General features: G+C 40.0%; 2 protein-coding genes across 4 annotated transcripts in view; both read right to left on the bottom strand.

The window, feature by feature from the left end:
• The window catches only part of XRCC5 (X-ray repair cross complementing 5), a 54,688-nt gene extending 39,161 nt beyond the window's left edge, over positions 1-15,527 (bottom strand). Inside the window, exons 1-7 of one of the 3 annotated variants that reach the window (XM_065671541.1) lie at positions 15,436-15,527; positions 12,247-12,360; positions 11,501-11,684; positions 10,289-10,337; positions 8,663-8,785; positions 5,617-5,805; positions 1,016-1,130 (exon numbers count right to left, since the gene is read on the bottom strand). In XM_065671541.1, the coding sequence (XP_065527613.1) occupies positions 1,016-1,130; positions 5,617-5,805; positions 8,663-8,785; positions 10,289-10,337; positions 11,501-11,684; positions 12,247-12,360; positions 15,436-15,453 (792 nt within the window). In that variant the 5' untranslated portion in view covers positions 15,454-15,527. Of the gene's footprint in view, positions 1-1,015; positions 1,131-5,616; positions 5,806-8,662; positions 8,786-10,288; positions 10,338-11,500; positions 11,685-12,246; positions 12,361-14,067; positions 14,120-15,435 lie in introns of those variants that run through there. The other 2 variants (XM_065671542.1, XM_065671540.1) reach the window with 2 other exon arrangements.
• Positions 15,528-18,140: 2,613 nt separating this feature from the next.
• The window catches only part of TMEM169 (transmembrane protein 169), a 28,332-nt gene continuing 22,529 nt past the window's right edge, over positions 18,141-23,943 (bottom strand). Inside the window, exons 4-5 of the transcript XR_010610870.1 lie at positions 19,494-19,610; positions 18,141-18,655 (exon numbers count right to left, since the gene is read on the bottom strand). The gene's annotated coding sequence lies outside the window, so the exon portion shown is untranslated. The remainder of the gene's footprint in view (positions 18,656-19,493; positions 19,611-23,943) is intronic.

Here is a 23,943-nt window from a genome sequence, read left to right as displayed (position 1 = left end):
AGTCTATTCCTAGCTCTGACCCAACTACTGTATGACCTTTGGACTAGTCACTCCGTTCATGTTGCTCATTCTCCCAAGCCTAATTTACACACAAAATAAAGACCTTCAGGAGAGGACTCTTACTGCATATTTGTACAGATCTGGCAAAATATCCCAATAAAAATAAATATGCATAAAGAGAAAGCTGGCAGCAGAGATCTCTTTCAAGGCTAGTATGCCTGTCTCTCAGAAATCAGATATATTTCAACTTCACAATACATCTTCCAGAAACATTGTGACATTGGCCAGACTCTTGGTCTTGGGTTCAAATACAAACCAAGTAATCTCCATTTCACCAGACACATCAATGCTGCCACGTTATATAGTTACCCATTAATTATTCAATAACTGGAATTTTGCACATTTTCTGTGTTTAAATACACTTACTTCTTCCTGGCACTGTGTGAAGGACCCACATAAACTGTAAGGGAAACAGACTATGCACAAGCTCTGCCAAAGAGTATAAAGCAAACAAGCCGAAAAAATACACCTTTCTTTCCAAGTCTGAAGTAACAACAGATGTGATTTGAAACAATAGCTGGTAAAGCATTTAGGGCCAACATTTTACATACACATGTGCATAACTCCCCTCGTGCCTAGAGCTTAAGAATCATATATTAAGTCTTACTGAGCTGCAGACATATCACTTATGCCAAATGGAAAGCTTTACACTTGCAGCATTCTTAATTAGGTTCATCAACCTCAACACCATTAAGTGTCACAGTGTAGATAGCAATTACTTCTATTTCTGTACATCATGAAACTTAGTTCTTTAACATGTGTACAATATGGTGAAGTTAGAGTTGCTGTGGGAACCACAGTTTCAGATGTACTGGCATCTACGCACATAAAATCTCTGCCATAATTATTTCGAATGTTATTTTATCTTTTATTTTCTTGCCTTTAAAGAAAAAACTTGCAGCTGCACCTAACCTGCTGCCAAAATACATTAAATCATATGATTTTATGAACTTACTGATTTGTAGGCCACAATCCTTATAGATAAATTAGAACCAATAGTGAGCTGGCAGGGCCAAGCCATAGGTCTTCTTTCTATTTTCTTAAACATTGAAAGATGCTCCAGGCTTTCTCTAAATCAGGAAAACAGAAATGAACTCTGGTAAACTGTAATAAAATATTACAGACAATACACTCTCTTCAAGGAGATGCAAGAGTCCAATCGTTTTAACTTAAGACTGCACAAAGCTCTAGAAAATAAACTGTATGAATAATCTTGTCATTAACTATTGTCAGAAAAAGAGAACGAAAACAAGAGGTGGTGACGCAGATTATCCACATTTCAAACCTCTACCATGGCGTGACATTAGTGCTTAAAGACAGTATGAAACCACACAATTGCTTATTAAGCGTTTACAATTATCTTTGCTCACCCAATCAGGGCATGTAGCTATTTGAAAAAGCCAAATTAGAAAAAGCTCCCTAAGTGGCAAAATGTTTTCTGCAGTGGAGGTGAAGAAATAAAGAATACAGTTTCAATTAACGGGATTTTGTTTGTGTGGTAATTAACTTTTGACACTTTGCTTTTTATACAGTACTAATGAACTCATTATTTTCAGGGCATTCTGCTAGAGTGAAACAAGTGACTTTCAGTGTTTCTAGCATAACCAGCATATATGCAAGTTTATAAAGACAAAAAAAAAAAAAAGGAACTGTAATGATTTTACACTAAAAAGTGTTGACTTCATTGCATAACTTTAAGCAGTGGAGTTCAAAAATTAAAAAATGACTGCAACTTATATTACTGTGAAATCAAATAGGCTTGCACCTCAGAACAGCTTCCAGCTAATACAAACTATATCAGCCATTTTGCTGTAAAATTACAATGCAGAGAAAGCAATCTTCTTTTTTTTTTTTTTTATTGCACAATGAAGCAAAGATAAAACGGTGCAGACTGGCTCTTTTGCACATGATGATAAAACCCAAAACCTACCTTTCTCTTCAGTAAAGCACATGTCTGGCAGAAATTAGGATTAACACCTGAAAAATCAGTACAGAATTCTTGGTATTTTCAAGTCTCTTAGGATGAGCTGACTTTTTCTAATGCGTTAACAGAATTTAAAATACAATTAATGGAGAAAATGCACTGGGATTTTTATCATGAGATAAACATTACAGAATCATAGGATAGTTAGGGCTAGAAAGGACCTTAAGATCATCCAGTTCCAACCCCTCTGCCATGGGCAGGGACACCTCACACTAAACCATGCCACCCAAGGCTCTGTACAAGCTGGCCTTGAACACCGCCAGGGATGGAGCATTCACAACCTCCCTGGGCAACCCATTCCAGTGCCTCACCACCCTATAAGTAAAAAATTTCCTCCTTATATTCAATCTAAACTTCACCTGTTTAAGTTTTAACCTGGTACCCCTTGTCCTGTCACTACAGTCCCTAATGAAGAGTCCATTTCCAGCATCCTTATAGGCCCCCTTCAGATACTGGAAGGTTGTTATGAGGTCCCCACGCAGCCTTCTCTTCTCCAGATTGAGCAGCCCCAACTTTCTCAGCCTATCTTAAATATAGGAGGTGCTTCAGTCCCCTGATCATTCTCGGGGCCCTCCTCTGGACTTGTTCCAACAGTTCCATGTCCTTTTTATGTTGAGGACACCAGAACTGCACACAATACCCCAAGTGAGGTCTCACAAGAGCAAAGTAGAGGGGCAGGATCACCTCCTTCGACCTGCTGGTCACGCTCCTTTTGATGCAGCCTAGGATACGGTTGGCTTTCTGCACTGCAAGCGCACACTGACGGCTCATGTTCATTTTCTCATTCACCAACACCCCCAAGTCCTTCTCTGCAGGGCTGCTCTGAATCTCTTCTCTGCCCAACCTTTAGCTGTGCCTGGGATTGCTCTGACCCAGGTGTAGGACCTTGCACTTGTCATGGTTAAACTTCATAAGGTTGGCATTAGCCCACCTCACAAGCATGTCAAGGTCTCTCTGGATGGCATTCATTCCCTCCAGCGTATCAACCAAACCACACAGCTTGGTGTCATCGGCAAACTTGCTGAGGGCGCACTCAATCCCACCTTCCATGTCACTGACAAAGATGTTGAACAAGACCGGTCCCAACACCGATCCCTGAGGGACACCACTTGTTACTGGTCTCCAGCCGGACATTGAGCCATTGACCCCAACTCTTTGCAAGTGGCCATCCAGCCAGTTCTTTAGCCATCGAGTGGTCCATCTATCAAATTGATATGTCTCCAATTTAGAGACAAGGATGTCACGCAGGACAGTGTTGAAGCAAGAGACATCAATACAGTATTTTTAAAAAGAATCTGTTACGACATCAGTAAAAGAATTCAACATACATTCAAGAATGTGTGTGAAAATTAAACACCCATCAAATGCCTAAAATTGTCATTTAAGCTTAATTTATGAACTCTGCCCTTTTATTTCCTTACATTTACATAAGAAAAATGCTCCACCTTATCAAAGATGTAGCCAAAAAAACCCTACTAAGCACACATTTCAATTTGTGCTTTTGAAAATGTCTTGTCTCTGCTCTCCAATCCCTTCCCCCAAAATCCAGAGGCAGCAGAAGTACCTCCTATCCAACAGTCAGAATATCAAACCCTTTTTAAAAAACAAAACAAAACAAAAAAACAAACCAAAACCAAAATTTGCTCACTTACTTTCTTGGCATGACTAATTTATTTTTACAAGAGTTGAAATATTTTTACCAGCAGGAATAATGAATATAGGGAAATAGAGAGTGTATTCCAGTTGGTAAATTATCATGACAGATTTGCAAAGCTAACTTCTTAAACCTTGATAAGTAACTTAAGTGCATCTAAAATCTCACATATTCTTAAACAACTAAAGCTTTAATCTATTAGCCATATGCCTATTTATCCAAAGATTTTGGATTTTCCCTGAAAGCATGGCACAAAGACAGCTTACACAGTAGCATGGACCTGTGATTAAAAAAAAAAAAAAAATATATAAAGAAGGTGACAATCCATGTAGGAGCTTCATGCATATGGATTATCCTAATGGATAAATGGGCCCAGAAAGATACTGCTTTTCCATGCAGCCTTTTGACAACTGACAAAGCCTGCTTTCTTCTGCAGACTGACTCCCATGTTGACTAGTATGAAGTACATACACAGTGATACATTTTTCTTCGCTAATCCACACTAATGCAAAGTAACAGTTTAACTGGCTGCTGAGGCGCAAAGCAGATCAGTTAGGCAGGGTGAGGGAAGGAAACCCCACAAATAAAGTTATGAATAGTAACATGCAAACCTTCAGGTACAAACCTCATCTAAACATTACACTTGATAATCAAATTACAGTTAGGGTTTACTAAGATTCCTGAAAAACACATTATCTAAAAGATGACACTCCATAATTGTAGAATAAAATTACTAAGACAGTAACATCAGACTTCTATATAAAGCACACAGATGCATTTTGCTTCTTTCACAACTGGGACAACACCTACATGGAAAAGTGTTGGATATATCATTAACCACAGTTTTTCAGACACAAACATATATTTGCATTCTTTCACTGGGGAAACATGAAGTGAAAACTGATCTTTCAATTCCTGCATTTACGAATGCCTCTAAAACAGTATATTGTTTGGCACAACAGCACAGTAGTCTCTGATTAAAGACCTGGGAAGTAGGTGATCTTAAGGTCCTTTCCAACCCTAATCATTTTATGACTCAACAAACAGCATTACAAAGGACATGAAACTGTTCGAACAAGTCCAGAGGAGGTTCACGAGGATGATCAGGGAACTGAAGCATCTGCTATATTTAGGATAGGCCGAGAAAGTTGGGGTTGTTCAGCCTGGAGAAGAGAAGGCTGCGTGGAGACCTCATAGCAGCCTTCCAGTATCTGAAGGGGGCCTATAAGGATGCTGGGGATGGACTCTTCATTAGGGACTGTAGTGATAGGACAAGGGGCAATGGGTTAGAACTTAAACAGGGGAAGTTTAGACTGGATATAAGGAAGAAATTCTTTCCTGTTAGGGTGGTGAGGCACTGGAATGGGTTGCGCAGGGAAGCTGTGAATGCTACATCCCTGGCGGTGTTCAAGGCCTGCTTGGACAGAGTCTTGGGTGCCATGGTTTAATGGGAGGTGTCCCTGCCCATGGCAGGGGAGTTGGAGTTAGAGGATCTTAAGGTCCTTTCCAGCCCTAACTATTCTATGATTCTACGATTACTCAAAACATTAACGGGAGTTCGATAAACTAGTGAGCTAAAAGAACAAAGAACAAAGGCTACCATTAAATGCAAATGTTCTTTCCAAAACATGCTTTTGCAATCTCATTTATAGAAACATTCTCTCCAAAATCCACCGAAATTCATCCAAATTAAACAGATGGAAGAAGATTAATTTCTTTTTTTGAAATCTGTAAGTTTTTCTGCCTATTATGAAGCCACAGAAAAAGCTGTTTGAAAAGTACTGCGTGTACAGTAAGTTATAAAAGTCATTGACTTCAGTGAAACTGGATTTCAAGTGACTGATTATTAATTTCATCCTTTGGGGAAGAAATCAGAAAGCAAATTTAAAGTATGATAAAGAGGATTAGCCAAGTTTACCTGAAAGTATAAATTTCTTCCAGCCCTCCTTCTTCATCCAAAGCATGCATCAGTTTTCTCACCACATCAATGCCTTCCTCCTGTTGCTCAGTTAAACCCTTCCTTGGAAAAGGGTTTTTGTGAATATGAGAATGTGCACTGGCACTTGTATCTCCACCTCCATCATCAACATCCACTGGAAATGGCAGACTAAGAATACAAGCAGAAGCAGTTAATTTTGACTTTCTTCTTAATTAAAATAACAAACCAAAACAAAAATTGTATCAGGATCAACAGTTTCTATCTAGCTGCTGTCAGATGCATAAAGAGCCACATGGCTTGTGAAACACATTAAGTAGTATTTCAAGTCTACTTGGCATTGGTAACATATTCACCAAGGTGCTGCATCAGTTCTGGTAATCATACAACAATAAAGATGTCCACATATGGGAAGAGATTAGGCAGTACAGACAATGCCAATTAGAAAATAGCTATGAAAACAGACTGAACAAAATAAAGCCCATAGAGAAGGGAGTCAGAGGGCAAGACAGTCTTAAATATAAGTCTTCTGTTGTAGAGGGGAAGGGAACAATCGGCCTTACATACTCAGCTTGCACTCAAGTCACATCATGGAGTCAGGCAGATACTCCAAAAACTGATACAGACATTTCAAACCATAATCTCTAAAACCAGCTCCCTGAGGAGACAGAAAAGTCTCCATCACTGGAAAATACTTATAAAGATTAGACAAACAGCACTCAGCAATGACATACACACAAATGACCCTGTCTGAAGTAGAGGATTGCTCTAGATAACTTGTTAAAAGCCACTCCAGGCTTGTGATCCTGTATCGGCTCCAAATGCCAGCAAACAGGACTTTCTCTGCAGTGGAGCTGCTAGTTATTTCTGGAATATATGTTACTCTTTGAGATTTTAATAGCTTACACACTAGGTGAATTCCTGACTGAAGATGACACTCTTCCCTGCATTTAAGAATCAGATTCAAAAATTTAGCCAGGGGTTATAGATAAAATGATTCTGCTGCTCTTCAAAATAACACAGAGCTAACAAAGTGTAATAATCACAGAAAAGAGACAAGTAAGATCCTCTACTCTGTGCTCCTGACAATGCCTGCAGATTTTTTAAATAATCTTTCATCTAATCCAATTTTGAATTAACCACATGACACCTTTTACCACATTTCCACAAAGTAAAAGAAATTTGGCTTTGTATTATGTTTTCAAGAAAGCAGCCTACAGATCTCTACCATACTTTCTCCTCATTAGTCCTCACTAAACTTATCTGTGAAGCAACATCTAATAATCAGTTAACAATATGCACGACAGTGCATATATAGCAGAATTAAAGATCAAACTTCAACAAAGTGTTTGGTACCTTTTCAGGAAGCAGCATCCACTGACAAATAGAGAAATTGTATTTTAAAGCTGTTAGGAGAGCAAAAAGCTTCAAACCTCTGATACACAAAAGTAAGATTACTTTCATCATGCAGTGCTTAAGAGACTCATGTGACGAGAATGGTATAATACCCGAAGCTATACAGTGCTCAGCATGCACTTTGCACTTGGCAACAGGGAAGAAGACCAACTATCTGTCACAAGTTACAATCTAATCAATAAACAGGGTATAAGAGATACAAGCACGGGTGACAATAAAAGCACAAGCTCTAGTGAAACATTATTTTTAAACCACTATTCTGAGTATTTTACATTTGTACATGTATTTCTCAAAGCATCATCTGCCGGCGTGGCTGGGAGACAGGGTATAAATTTGCAGCTATTGCTATAACAGCAAAACTTCTCTGATGCTTCTATTAGCCATAGGGCTTTTCCTTTGCTGCATTACAGGCAAACAAAATGTAAAGATATATCAGAAATTTCACAGATTAAAACTGCAAAGTTAACTTGTGGTGTTAGCTAGTCCTAGTCTGCATAGCAAACTGCAGGTGTGGAGGCAAGGTAGCTGCATGATGTACTCAGCTTCATGGTGCTGTCGCCACTGCCTCCAGCATCAACAAGAGCTCAATAATCTAGAAGGGCATTTCAAGGCATGTTGCAAGCATACCTTCTTTTACAGTGTAGAGAGAACCTGAGAGTAGCCTGACAGTTTTACACTCAGCCTCTCCCAAGCACAAGCGAAAAAGAACTTTTTGGTGTAGGATCAGCCCATGATTTTTAGTCACTTTTGCCTATCTAACCCCTCTGTTATCTTGCAGGTGGGTCTGCAAATGGTTTTAATGAATTCATCAAATTCTTAACATTGCTCCTTACAGAATGCTGGACCTAAGTGAAAGTAAATATTAAAATGGAGAGAAGTAAAACTGTGGCTTTAACTTCCTCCTGTTAAATTGTTTGTTATAAGCAGCAAACATTAATGTGCACACAAAGTCTTGCTTTTAAATAAACTCCTACTAGAAGGCTTACAGCTTCCTATGTTACCATCATGTGCAACATCTAATACAGATCTCAGCACCATCACTGATTCTTCAGATCAATGCCTATACCTATACAGCCAAGGGATTCACGTCATAACACTTAAGATATCACTTCCATTTTCCAAATCCATCACTGTGATTATAACTCTTCAGACTTGCTTTTCTACTGACACCAGAATCAGCTATAAACACCTGCAACACTACCTCTTTATTTCTTCCCAGTAACAACCTTATCTAAAAGGATCTAGGCTGCTGCTGTGACAAAACTACTGCTTCCAAGTTTCTGTTACTGTTTCTATTTCTGGCTCATTGTTTCCCACTTTTCTGCTTTTATAGCTCATTGGTCTCCAATTTGGCTCTAACTGAACAAGTAGCCATCATCTCACCATGTATTTGCACACCACTTAACAAAAAGGACTTGGCTCATAACTGGAATTCATGGCATATGTAATTGACAGAAGTACTTAATCATATTATATACTGGTACAACTTTATAGAAAGAATACACCAACAGATCATTGGCTTCTTCAAGATCATTATTAAGAAAGAATAAACATTTCCCTTAAAAAAAAAAAAAAAAAAGGCATAGTGTGTAACAGCCACTTCCATACTTACAAAAACTGAAGTGAAATTCCTGTTTTCTTCAAATTAGCAATGATAATTTCCAGCTGATCCTCACTGACAGGACTACAAAGGTCTGTAAACAGTTCAATATGTCTCTTCTCATATTTCTTTCCTCTTGAAATACAAAAAGAACATTTACATATATAGGAAATACAATCTATAAGGCCTTTTTCTAATTCTTTGCTACAAACAAACCTACTTGCTAGAAGTTGTCCTGTCACTGGTTGTTATACTTATGGTAAGTTTTTATCTTTGTATGAGTCCCCCTACTCACTATCTTCTGAAATTGAAGACTCTATCCCTGTGACTGGATAAGTCACTAACTACATCTGAATGAATGGAATTCTGCCAATTTTCACTAATGATGACAAAATACTAATAAAATGTTAGGTGCTTTATTGATTATACTGGATATTTCCTTGGCAGCTGTGTGACCTTATGAAAATGGAAAATGTATTTTTAAATTACTGTTGTTGGTGGGGGTTTCATTTTAGTAAGCTGATTTAGTAAATTCATTGGATAAGATGGACTATAAAGCCTACTTAACATGCTAAGAAGTAGTAACAGTAAGCACCAGAAAGTTCTGCCAGCTACAGAAGAGAGTTCAGTTAAACTGATACGGTTTTTCTGGATATTTAACCATAAGGGTGACTTTCTCAAATTTTTACCTGATAATATTTCCTCAACTGATGTTAAATCCCATATCAAAGGGCTTGATGCATACAAGCAACTTATCCACAGTATAACAAAAGCAGTTGCTCCATAGGCATTCAAGGTTATACTGTTATAAATACAGTGATTTAACTCACAACTCAGTTTCAGCCATTAAATTGATACAGCTTTCCATGCTGATTAGATTTTATTCATAAAAATACAAACTACATCACTAAGTCTAGTTTTCTGCATTCACAATTAGATTATACAGTATCTCTAACAGCATGTTCAATCTCTGTTTTGAGAGTAAATAAGAGTATCTTCCTTTCCTTGGACCATCAGCTCACCAAGTGCTAGAAATAGTATATTGCCAGTTTAAGTACATTTGCTGACAACTTTGTAACGCTTGTGCCAACATCTTCTTTCAGCTTAAACAGTGGGTTTTCCTACTGCACATTTATCTCCCAAGCCTGCATATTTACAGAAAGCCAGCTTATCTCCAAGAGTCTTGAATTTGCTAGGCTGAACAAACCTTTCTAGGTCCGCTCTTTGTCTCTTCTTTGTAAGATACGCCATTACCACGGTACATTTGGTAGCCCTTTTCTATGCACTTTAAACATATGAATTAATGCTTTTTGAAAATGGATCACACAAAACGTAACACTTAGTGAAGTCTTTGTGATTTAGTATTAATATTCTCTGTATTAATAAGTATTAATAAATCTACTGCAAAGTTCCTAGTGGCATCAGACAGCTCTTAAGAGAAGCTACATGTCTCCTGCAGATTCTTCAGGGACAGACTCCTGTAGAGTGTGGTTTGGTTTTAATGTGTTTTGGTTTAGTTTGTTTTTAAAGCATTTTTCATATTTATACAATACTGGAAATATAATACTGACAAGAAATCAGATCAGCTCCAAAGTGCAAGGTCAGAATTCTGTAAAAGGCTTCGAGTGACATACTCACACTGTTTGCTTCTGAAGCAAGTCCATGCACACAATAATTGCATCCAGAACTAAGCAAATTTAAGAAAAATCTCATTTAGAACACAAATCATGCACAAAAGTGTTTTTCCTATGAAACAATCTTTTGTTTCCACCCCCTCCCAAACACTGACAAACATGCATTTTATTTAACAAGCAAACTAGCTTTTGAGACAAGTACTCTCCAAGTATCTACTGTGCAAGTTCCTGTATAACTTGCCAGTTTTGTGATCTTGTCTCTTCCCTATTTATCTGATGGAACAGTAAAAAGGCTGCTTAGGGGCCCAGAAAGGAGGTTCAAGTACAACAAAAGAGCAGCCAAATCTTCACAAAATTACTTTGAATCCACAAACAAAATTTATTTGTACTTTCAGTACACGATACTGTTTTCTCATGCAAGTTTTCCTTCAAAACATCTGCATCTGGCAACCTCTTTATAGTTCTTTTCTCATCACAATTTCCATTGAGGAACCTATTTTTATCACTGAGCATAAACCTGCCCACCCAATGAAGAAGGAACATGACTACTTCTGCTAAGATACAGCTGACTAGATGCACATTTCTCTGAAACAGCTCTGACAGTCTGTATAGAGCTCAGAACAATCATTTGATGGCCAGAATGAGGAAAGACAGCACACGGAATTTTAACAGCACATAAATGAAACACACTAAGGGACACTACATAGGTTGTCTTCTTTTAAAACTGTTCACCTTATGCAACTAACAAAAGAATACATTCAAATATAAACAACATTCAAACCAGCAATGTTAGAAATACTTTATATAGAAATCCATCTAATAAACTTCTACTCTCCTTTGTATGGCTTCTAGTACTTCCGATGACATATTTCATACACAATATTTTTATTTGATGAATAAGCATAAACCAAGTTCTGCAACACTGTTTGTAAAAACAGATGCCTTATTTGAGGCAAAAAAAAATTGCTATTTTCATTCTTTTTAATTAGCAGAACATTTCATGAAAGCAATGATCCCCTAAGGCCAAGACTCCATTCTGCTAGCCTAAACAAAAGTCAAAAAGCAGCTAATCTGCTTTTGAACAAACTTATAGCCACAAGTTAGCTGTATATTATTTTAGTTAAAATTTTGGAGCCAAATCTGAGCCTATTTCACAACACTAACTTCCTTTCTCCTATGCAGCTGAATCAAGAAGTTCTGTACAAAGAAAGGATACAGTCTGCTTTTTCAGAGCCTGGTTTAATCATATCTTGAATGTCTTCCAGCAAATCAAAATCTGGCAGCATTAATGATCTATGTACAGTAATGTTTTGGTATTGATCCCTACTGGCAAGGTCATTCCTAGTACCATCAGTGCCAAACAAAACTACAGCGACCTCATCTTTACTCTCAGCAAAAACCTGGAAACACAGAAAAGAAAAAATAGGTATAAAAACACAGGTAGACTCATACATAACTAAGTTACACAGACTCCAACAAGCAGAACTAATTTTGACACAATGTCAAGTACAGTGAATTTACTTTATTTTACATTTTCAGTGCTATACTACCAGAACGTAAACTTACAGAGAGGTCACTAATTCAGATATAATTAAAACTAACAGATTGATACGATGGTATCTGGGATAAATAAAATTGACTCAGTCAATTTTGACTCAGTCAATGAATCTTCATTGTGGTAAATCTTAAAAATGTTAAAGCATTTTAGAGAAAAAGTACTTGTTTCCCCTAAAAGTTTCTACTGCCCTGAAGAAAAAGAATTACCAATTCAACTATTACATCTCACCCACAAAAGTACAGCTGAAACAAAGAGCACTGATCTGTCCTTCATAAAAAATAGTCTAGCCCATACTCATTTCTCATTTATTTCAATTACTAGCAAATAAGGAAAGTATTTCACAGATGTTATTGCTTCCTCTCCCTTTTTAACAAGTTTTTTACCACATGTAAAGTCACACAAACCTGTCGCTGCACAAACTTTGTCATAACCTTCTTGGCTTGTTCAAGTGAAGACTCCTCACCAGGGGCAGAGCTGCTCATTGTAAAGCCTACATCCAGGCACAGCACTATGGCCACCTAGAAATGAAAGGGAATGCATGCAAAGGGTAAATATGAGGATAATTACTTAAAAGGGTACCTACAAAACCTAAAAATCAAGCTACATTAACTACTGGTTTCTTTTACAGCAACTGTTAATACGAGACAACAGTGAAGAACAGAACCACTACAACTGCACTGAGCACCATTTAATCCTGTACGATGTTCCAGGCATCTCAGTGGAAAATTCAAGAAATCCAATGTTTCACAATAATCTCTTGAGATGGACAATTTCTGTATAACCTAATGAACATCTTAGCAATCTCAGAGGTCTTCTACAGTAAGGAAATAAAGCAGAGATGTTTTGGTTGACAATTATAAGCACAACACAATACAGCATAACTGCACAACACAACATAAAGATTGTTTCTGGAAGTCTACAACTACATCCACCCCTCGCAGTAAGCTCAGAATAGCTGCAGAGACCACTCTTTGGTCTAACTCAAGCACAGTTCCCAGGGACAGCCAGAACATTTATGCTATTTCAAGTGCCTGCACCATGCAGCTGTGCTATTAATGCCTTGGAAGGATAAATTCCAACTTCAATTTAGGGGCTTAAATCCCACAAGCTATCTATGTGTTCACATTTCTGATCATTGCTGTAACTGTATGCACGGAACTGTGTGCACGCAACTGTATGCGACACTGCCCAAGTCTTCCCCTTAACTGATTCATAAACTAGCACGTGAATAAAATAAAATTGCTTTGTGTCATTTCTCTTGTTCGACCTTTGCTAAGTTCCTTTCAAGTTCTTCCACAGACCCTGCTTACCTTGATTAATCTGAGTAATTTTATCATCCAGCTGAATGACGCAAGAAGAATTCAGCAAAATTATGCCCCACATCTTGCAGGACACTTACAAAAAGCCAGCTGAAAGTTATTGTCACTGATTAAACCAAGATTCTTTTGTCACTGATTAAACCAAGATTCTTTAAATATACATCAAAACCCTGCCTGGTGGATTGTCAGTAACTTAAATTACACTGCCTTCAAAAAATTACTGGTAGCCAGAACACAGGAAAGTTAGATATTACCTAGGCTGAAACCAGTCACCTTGTTTTAAAATACAAAATATATTCAATTCTCTAAGAACTGAAGCTGCCAAAAGGTGTGAGCAGTAAGTCAGATCAGAAGACTGTCAAGCAACACGAGATGTATAATCTGCTTTTGCAAAGCAAAAGGGATGAACAGAAAGATGTTGGTCTAAGCTCTTTTGCAAATGGCTAGTCAAATAATTCCAAGTACCTTTTTAAACATCAACCAAAAGAACCTGATTCTTTTTGTCACCCAAATAGATAATTCTTAATATCAAGTTTAACGAATATGAATAATTTGCCCAGATTAGCTCTAATCCTCTGTATTAGCAGCTCCAAAATTACTTTCTTATCCTCTTCCTTTTCCCAGAATATATTGTGCATCTCCCCTGTCATTTTAACAAGCACTGTTTTAACTCCCTACATCCTTCCAGGAAAAGAAGAAAGAAAGAAGGCTGAGCAACAGGGTTCTACAAGATGTCCAGCACGTTCCACTCATTCTCAGCACTACTCATCACTCTGCTTTTGCTGGTGGCTTGCCTGGGAGCTAGGAATTAATGCCTCCGAGTCTGCTAGGTCTGCAGCTTAGAGCGAAATAGAGACACTAACTGAGGCTGCACTGCGTTCTCACAAGAGCCTTGTTACTGCTCACCTGCCAGCCTGAGGAATTACTCTACCAGCAACTGCAGACCCTTTGTTTATTGCTGCCCTGCCTCAAGACACACAACGGCTGGCAGCTGAATTAATTCTGTTGTCTCAAACAGGTAGAATGCTCTTCACAGCTGGAAAGATGACAGCAAAGTAACCAGTCAAGAGCTGCTGTTTTGCTTAAGAAAATGATCAAGTGTCAAGTGCTAACATGCTTTTTGGGAAGGCAGCAAAACTCCAAGGCTGGTGTGTATTCAGGTATGTGGAATTCTCCTTCTCAAAGAGAGCAAGTAATCCTTTCAGTATTCCTCCTTTATATGTCTTCTCATCCGTTATTAACCTCTGAGCATCTCACCTGAGCATCCAGCGCTGCCATTTCAGGTGCAGTATACTAAACAAAGCTTTTAAGATGCACACCATGTGTGATTGTAGGACAACACTGTCACACCCGTGCTAACATCCATCTGTTTTGCCCAAGTACTGATAAGGGTGAAATGGAACAAGCCTGACTTTAACCTCAGCGCTGAAGCTAGTTACAATTAAGCTACAAGACATGGCTACAGCAGGACTTTAGCAGGCCATATAGATGAAACCTGTGCTTTACAGATACTGAATATCAAAAAAGATCTTAATGCAGGTTTCACCAACAAGATTCCTTAAACATACCAAACAAACTGTACTTCTAACTGGACAAAACCATTTCTACTATTATCCTAGCAAGAGCAGAATACTACTACTGTGGTAGCTGCACAGTGCTCAACATCACAGCTGCCCCCAAGATGGAAACACTGACGTTCCTTTGAATTAGACATCTTTCGTACCCACAGCAGCTCGGGGGTCGGCACAGGGAGGAGTTACTCGGTTTCAGAGCCAGGCTTTGCAGCCGTGACTGCTGTGCTGTTTGCTGCTAACCTCGAAGTTAGCTCACTGAAGGTAAGCCAGGCCGGTTCAACCCCACGCTGACTGCGGTAGCACAGAATGGTTTGTAGAGACTTAAAGATCATCTAGTTCCACACTGTCTGCCTTCTGCAGGGACACCTTCCACTAAACTAGGCTGCTCCACGCCCTGTCCAACCCAGCACAGACAAGCCGCCTAACGGCGGTAAAGCCGGTTCCCCCAGGTGAGCATGAGGGGACCGGCCGCGTTCAGCTCCCAGAGAGGCAGCAGTACCGGCACGACCCCGCGGCGCCCGCAGAAGCCCCACACAGCGACCATGGGGTCGCGCCAACACCCACCGCCCAGGGCCAGAGCTTAAACAGCGCTCGCGTTACAGGCGGGCAACGGTGGCTCCAGCCGGGGGGAGACGGCAGACAAAACGGGGTAAGAAACGCCAAAGGGCTGCCGGGATCCTACTCGACCCCTCTCCCTCACCTTGCCGCTGCGCGCCATCACACTCCTTCCAGGAAGCGGTGCGCTGCGCTCAGCGCTCCGGCCGGCGACGCGCCCAGCCCTCTCCACGTCCCCCCGGGAACACGGCAGTGGGGCCTCGCGTTCCGCGCTGGGGAGGGCAGCGCCACCCAGTGGCAAGCGGTGGCCAGCCCTGCCGGGGCGCGGCCGCCTCAGCCACGGCCTCGAGTTGGGCGGGGCCTGGGGCGGGACGCAGGGTAGAAGCTGGGCCGCAAGGGAGGTGTGGGGTGAGCCCTCGTCTTTCTCCTCAGGTCATCACCCTCAGAGCGCCCCATTTCGTAGGCTCCGCTGTCCCTGGGAATTTGGCCATAGGGTGAGCAGTGGAGCAGAGCCAAGGACAAGCCCTGTGCAGGTGTACAGGGGCCCCTGAGGAGAGGCAGCAGCAGGGCAGGTCTTTGGGGCAAGCAAAGTCCTGCTGTCCTCTCCTGCCTCTGAGCACCTCCTGACTGACCCCATCCGTCACCCACCCCCCAGGGACCATCTACTCCAGCCTCCTCACAGCAACCAGGAGTACTGCAGAAGAGGGAGCAGCCATTCTCCTTTGCTATAGTCCAGACCTTTGGGTTGAAAGTGTCTGATAAAGTCACATTCTGCCCATGGATCAGCAGTGGGACAGGATTCTTTAATTAAACATTGGCACAACACTAGCTATCTCTCAGCACTAACAGCAGAGAGAATTTCAGAACAGCATTACATCCAGGCTCTGATGAAATGGAAGCCAAGTATAATAGCTGCTGTGCATCATATGTATCTTGGCTCCTGTCGAATGTTAAATCACCAGCAGAGACATATAGAGAATGGCAAATATTTCATCACGTATATTGGATACTTCTTGTTCTGCAGTACCTTCGTTGTATCCTTTAAGAATATCACTACTACTGTTCTTTATATTCTCAGTGTATCTCAAAACCCACATTATCACCTATAATTATTCTCAAAACAGTGCAAAGTGGTGATACCAGGATAGCTACGAAAGGGTAAACCTCACAGGAACATTTCAAAAACCTTGTACCAGAAGACTGACCCCTCAAACGCAAGCATTCCCTTTTCATACTGAGTGATGTCTTAAGACAAAAATCGACTTTCCCTCCTTACTACATTGCCATGCCTTGGGAATATTGGTAATTGAGGGATTTTCCCTTCAAAGCACTTTGCGTATCAAAGGAACAGAGCAGCTTGGCAATGTGACAAACATTTTATGGGAAATGGGTAGACAAAAAAAAAAAAAAGGCAGCAATTGTGAGAGAAAGGCATGCATTGTCTTCCGGGATGTCTCTAAGGGGATTTCAGACTAATCAGCCAAGAAAATCAGTTCTGCTTATTATTATTGTTCCTGATGTTACCTCTGTCCCTAGGAGTGCTTGCCACATACCTACAGCCTCCCTTTGGGCTAGCAATCAGGGAATCCCCCACCCCAACTGATTTCTGACATATCTTGCAGTCTAGGCGTGAGACAAAAGATGCGCACACACACACATACAAATGTCAAAAACAGAGAAACAAAATCTGATCAACTTCACCAGCAAAGGCGTTTCTCACGCCAGCAGAAAAGCATTTTGCAAGGCACCGTAAACAATGAACACTCTATTTTTATGCCAGGGTTGGGAAATGAAACCTTTCATAGTCCTCTCTGAATCCTAGATTTGACATAAAAGCTGAATCCCAGGCTTTGGGCCAAACTCTCATAGCTGGAGCTGTAATTACAAATATTACTCAGAGGAGCTAATTTGGGCATGAACTTGGCTTTGCAGGAAGATTGGCATGCCCAGCCCAGGTGTGGAGCTCTGTTCCCTTACGAAGTCTGAGTAAAACTAAAGACACCTGTAATCATGAAACTCCATGTGTGATCTTCCTATCCATTATGCTCTTGGTCTGGCATAAATGGGGTCTTAGCACTCTCATCACAAAATACACAAACAACAAAACAAAACATGCCCCCTTTGCACCTTCATGCTGCCAGATTTCCTCGGAGTGATTTCCACCATTCAAAGGAAAACTGGCTAATAATTTCTGAAAGAAACTTTAACCCCCATTTCTTTTTCCTTCACAGCTCTCCACAGAGCTCCCTTATAGGTAGTCATCAGATCCAGCTAATCAACTCCACTGGGGGCACTGGCGCTTCGTTAGCTGGGAGTAAGATTTGACAGTCTTTGCTTGTAAATGCTTGCTAAAAGATGCTTGTGATTAATTGGCCATTTCTATTCTGCAGAATGTCAAATACATAAATAATAAATATGTGACATCTCAGAGGACGCAGCATCCAGGGTGATCAGCTGTAATCTCATTTGCAACAAAGTGACTCAGACCTCAGTCCCAGTTGAGGCTCCCACTCATTGCTGTTACTCCAGTTTTGGTTATTTGTCTTCCCCTCAGAAAACTAAGCCTGTATTAAATAAGCATGCTCTTGGAAAATATGAGGGGCCTGCCTTGTGCTTAACTCTATGCCTTTGCAAGGCAGTAACAAAAAATGGCTTCCCCATTTTATTACAAGAAGGAATGTGTTTCCCAGAGAGTTGCAGCTGAGACCCAGACGCTTATGGCTGCTCTGAGCAAGTGCAAATGGCTTCAATGTAAAAGTAGAAAGATGACTTGGCCTTTCTCCCTCCTGGAGCAATTGCCTACAGGGTAAAATTTTGGATAAATGCCTGGTGGAAAGAGGAAAAACATCATTGCCATCTGGGATCTTGCCCAATAGTTTTATTGAAATAGATACATGGAGCAGAACTGTCCACAGAAGAGTTAACTTCTCAATCATTACCTATTCTTTGCATGCATTTATACGTATAAGTAGGCACTAATTGCAAACAGAAGAGTTATGAACTGAATTTCCTACAGAAATAATCAAAGCAGGGCAAGGACACTGTGACACCAATCAGCTTTGTATTTCTACCAGTACAAGCTTGGCAGCAAGCTGGAAGACAAAGTAGACAGAAAATTGGCACCCAAAGCAAAGCAGACTTAGAAGCACAGCTGTTAGTGTCTTCCTGTGTTGGGCTTCATGAGGTGTGCACAGTTGTCTTCTCCCAGGAGGTGTTTCCAAGCACCTGCTTGCAAGCTCATTCCAAATCTGTGGTGCAGACCAGTCCTAGTATTTATTATGTCTATTTAGTGACTGCTGATGGTCCTTCCCAAGAGATGTAAACCTAACACACAGTCTTTGCTTAGTTGCTTATGTGAAATACATCTGCAGGGAAAAGATGTCAAACACAGGCTTCAGTCTCTAAAGCAAAACTGGAGCTGTAAGTCCACAGAGCTTGTCCTCTGGCCATCTATGACTCATGAACACTTGGCAAATTACAAATCTGGGCCTCTAATGAACTGAAAAATAATTTTAAAAGCCTTCTGGGGATTTAACAGTTCCCATCTGTTAGTCTACCTGCTCTGTCCATTTTTGGTTTACATCGTGCAGTGGAAGGATGTGAGTCTGCTAGGAAATAAGGAAAATACTGTGGTAGAAAGCTAAATAGGAGGGATTATACCACACCACCTTACCTTGCCTGAAAGTACAGTTGAAAAGCATAGTAATCAGAGGTAATGAACAACAAAAAAAAGGGTATTAGCTTGTGGTGTGTTATGGCAGGCACATTCTAGCTCAGGGGCTCCTGACTGTGGTAAATGGGTGCATCACAGCTGATACACAATCTACTTCAAAGCAGCACACCCACAACTCCTAGTCTTACACCACTGCAGAGGAGGCAGGGAACACTTCAGAAGTGTCTCCATACATGCATCTGCACAGAGCTGCAAAACTCCTGTGTTCATAGTTCCTCTTCCAAAAGACAGTGTCACCATTGCTTTTCCTCCTCACTCCCCCCCGCTTCAGCTGCTGAATTTATAACCTTCTCTTCTGACTGCTCCCTTTCACTTCTCTAGACTATGCAGTTAATGCACATTTCTCAGGCAGAGTAAAACTTACTGGCTGCAGTACACCAGCAGCAGCCTTATTAAGTACTATAGAGAGAGAAAACATGAAGTCACAGGACAACTCTGTTTACAACCCCTTTTCCCAATGTGTTATTTACCTTTTTCACTCTATAATGGAGTCACCTTGAGGATCATTTTTCTGTTGCATGCACATACTGTCCTGCAGAAAGAATTGTTGCCCATCCAGTTGTTCTTCTGCCTGCTGTTTGTTATTCCTGCTGAACAGAATGACACATTTGTCTAACAAGTTGCATCATAGGCTTTTTCCTCTTTCACACCATTTATGAAATTTGCAATGATATTTTTTTAAGTTCTAATCTTTTCAGACATTGCACTTGCCATCCCTCTTAGTTTGATGTAATTTCCAGATTTCATAGACACATTTTGTCTTCAACCAAGATATGAAAGAATAGTGCTCAGCCTGAGATAGCCACCCCACAAATATAGCCACCTCAGAAATAACCACTAGATGCAGCTCTGTATATAACATTCTAGCTGGTTTTGCAATCATTTTATCATAGGCTAAAATACACAACAGTTTCCTGGCCTGCTTATGAGAATGTCATTTAAAACAGCATCAAAAACTTACTAAAATGAAGTTAAATAATTTCTATATAGAAAGCAAAAAAAAAAAAAAGAAAAATGTTGACTTGTCACCATTTGTTCTTTAAAAAAAACCCTGTTTTTCCTTTTACTTATTATCTTCTGAGCACTAATAAATGGTTTGACACAATAGCTTCCACCAGCTAGAGCACAAATAGTCTGTATCTCCCCAACATTTTTACACTTCTTCATCCTCTTTTAAAAAGTAGATAGTGTATTTACAATCTCACCTATCTTTTCAAGGAAAATGACTAATGCTTGAGATTGCTCTAGACAGTGTTACATTTGCCTTGGATTAAATTCACCCGGCTCAACTGGTTTTAAAAAAATCTCCATTGGTTAAGCACTCTGACTTTTCCTGGTTTAACTCAAATCACTTTCTGCTGCTGGTGTTAATTTTGTTGCTGGATCCAAAGGTTTTAGCCCAGCTGAAACTTATGTGGTTATCTGGAGGAGTATAATAATGGAATTTCATGTTAATTCTTTACTGTATTTTTCTTTAAGAAGAGAACGTTAAAGTTGCAGAAGTCCAACTCCAAAATGAAGGACATTCTGATACTGAAGTTTCTCGTGCAGTCTTAGGCAAGTACTTTGTGTCTATGTGTTATGGTACAGGTTCAACTACAGAAGCAGGTACTTTTTTTTATAGTCTTTTCAATATGTATTGGGATAAAATTGGGGCTGTGCACTAAAGGAGTCATAAGAATCTTGCCTCATTTGTTACAAAAATTGGGAGACAGAGCAAAAGAGGAAATTCTTATGGTTATGCTAACTGAATGACATTTTAAAAAGTAAATTCTCTGGTTTTGTTCAGCAGGTTGCCTGCATTCTTATTTACAAATCGGAACCCAAGTCTCTCACCAGTAGGTGCTGGCTATGTGAGTTGCGTTTCCCCAGTGCTCAGGTTGAGATAGTCAGATATGTGTAAGTACTGAGCACTCACAGGCGTCCATGAAAGGAGCTTCACTTTCAACACAGAAAATACCTTATGCTAAATGTTCTGAAAAAAAAAAAAAAACCAGCAGCAAGGGATCTCAGAGGTGCACTGAGACTTCATAGACATTTCTACTCTTTAAAATCCTTGTGCCTTTGTTGCTACATGTAAATATATCAACATTTATGTTACATGCTATCGAAAAAAAAAGCATGTTAACTACTTACATGCTACAGTGCCGTGTTACTGAGAGATTGCTTTGCACAGTTTGTGCAAGGGAGAGTTAGGGCCACACTTTGAAATATAAGGGCAAAACAAACTGCTGGATTGGCTTCTTTCGCACACTCCACTATACAAACCTGGCATGCCAGAGAAAGAATAGCATGAACTCTTGTGATTGAATATTACTTCGGATTGCATTCCTATAAGGAACAGGGAAGGAGGGATTAACTTTATATTAATATATTAAAAGTCGGCATAATGTAAGTTGGCATTAAAAAGTTGGCATAATGGTATTAGCCGTTGCTCTGTCATGGTATATAGATTTCTTTGGACGCACATAGAAAGGAAGAAGAAAAAAATACTGCAGTATGCTTTATTTCCAGTTTTTCAGTTTCAGCCACTGGGGGGCAACATGATCCCAGTAACCTAGGCAAAGCAAGCACTACAGCCTGCAGAAATGGGCAGCGAGCACCCAGCCAGCACCTCTACTGCAGAGGAATTTCACAATAAATTAGACAAACCCCAGAATTTATATATACTTTTACATCGCATTTTTCTGGAAGGGTAGATCTAAAAAATTCTTCGTACATCTAACATCTGTTTATCTGGGTTTCTGCTTAGGACGATGTGTTCATGAGCTCTAAATCAGTGGATTAGCCAAAAAATTTTTGATGGAGGTGATGTGAGGACCACTCAAGCCTGGTATCACGCGAGGTGAAATATTTCCCTCTGCTAAGTAGCTGAAAACCTGACACATGTCTCTACTCTTGAAATAACTCTGGCAGATTTCTATGGATTAGTTGTTAAATCCATTACAACAAATGATTTCTTTATTACATATTAGACAACTGTCAGCAGCGTAAGGTCTGATTTCCTTTAAAATTAATACAAATAGTTTGACCTAACTGAACTCCAGAACACCTGAGTTCCTGTAGAGGACCAGAGAGTTCGTGTCAGATATGCTTGCTTTGGGGTAAGCAACAGCCCAGTGAAGTGTTTGAAAAAAGTTAGAGCCAGTATTTTAGGAAGAAGTAACAAGTACAAAGTAGATGTCAAAAGATGAAACAGCACCTTAGAAACTGGGGGGGGGGGGGGGGAGGGGAGGGGAGAAGAGGAGGCTGCATTATAGGACACAGCAAAATAACATTTTCTGAAGTCTTGTATTGGCTGCTGTTTCAGGTTATGACAGAAGCAGAATCTCATTCATCTTGTTCTCCACATGCTCTTCATTTCACAGTCTTTCTAACTCACCTCTCCCTGTGTAGTAAGTCTTTGTTTGCAGCCATTATCAATCCAGCTGTGTTTTCAGCATCTCTGGAAAGCAGTTTCACGCAGTGGGATTGTTCTGGACAAGCCAGATAGGATAACTCACTGTGTGAAGGATTTGTTTTGTGGATGCTCAAGGATAAGCATTTAGTGTCCTCCCTCCCCAAGCACCATGCATGTATACACACATATACACACACATGCTATCTAATAGTCCAGCTTAATCCTCACAGCACAGGATGTTGTTACTTATCTATCCAACCAGACTGCAGGAGGGGATGGGGAGAGTGTTCAGCTGCCAAACAAGGCTCTTTCTGAACTGGGAGAGAAGACGCCATTTAAAAAACCCATTTGTTTGCCTGCACCTGGAAGCAAATTGAAATCAGACTGAAAGGATAGAAATCTAGATTTTTAGAGAAGTATCAGCCTTAATGCATTTTAAAAATGGAGCATTGCAACGTGGAGGATGGGAGATCATGTTTTAAAGCTTTTAATTCTTCCCATTTTGTGCAGCTTCGCAGGACCAGCAGCAGCGTGAAGTCAGGAGCTGCTATTTCAGGGGGAAGAAGGGATTAAGTGCGTTTCTTTGTACAAATTAATGCTAACCTAAAACACTAGCAGACATAAGACAATGTTAGATGTAGAGGCATGGGAAGAATAATTTCAAGTTTTCTCTGTCAGTTATTTTTGTCAGGAATTCCTTGGAGGGAAGGAAGACATCAAGATGACAACTGCTGATTTCTGCAGGTCTTTTGTATTAGGCAGACATTCAGATTTTTATAACTTTCTATTGAAATAAATGGCAAATTTAACCATCAAAAGAGACTTGATTTTAGGGTGGAACTGGAGACTCAGAGCAATCCTGCTGTTATTGTGTGGGTGGCTGAGGTCACCACCACCACATGAAATTTACCTTATAGCCTGTTTCAATATTAGAGTTCATCACTTCAGCAGTGTGTAATTGCATTGTAGATGAGTAGTAGTATTACTAATGACCACAGATGTCATTTAGCAATGACACTACACACTACGTGTGCCTTGGGATGATACTGCTTGCTATATTAAATATTTAACTTTTTTTCTTTTTTTACTACATGCAGCTTCTAAGAATTATTTCTGCTCATCTCTTAAGTCACAGGGGAGCTCATTAGAATAAATTAATGGAGATTAAAATTGCTTGTATTTATTAATTCAGTATGCAACTTCTACATGGTTAAAGTGTTAACGAAAATCTCCATTATGATGGAAGGATATTCTAATAACTGCCTGTAGTTATAAAGAGTGGCTCGCTACAAATTATTTAAATACATTATAGTGAAAGACATTAGAGGCTGACACTTCTGTAGTTTAGGACAAGTAATGTATTGTTAAGGATAACAGGAAGGGATTCTATAGGTACGTAGCGAATAAAAAACAGACTAGGGACAATGTAGGCCCCCTGAGGAAGCTCTCAGGAGAAGTAGCTACACAGGATTTGGAGAAGGCTGAGGTTGTGAATTACTTCTTTGCCTCAGTCTTCACTG

This window comes from Lathamus discolor, chromosome 3, assembly GCF_037157495.1.
Source record: "Lathamus discolor isolate bLatDis1 chromosome 3, bLatDis1.hap1, whole genome shotgun sequence".
Lineage (NCBI taxonomy): Eukaryota > Metazoa > Chordata > Aves > Psittaciformes > Psittacidae > Lathamus > Lathamus discolor.
Note: the sequence above shows the minus strand (reverse complement) of the source record. Positions and strands in the feature narration are given on the sequence as shown.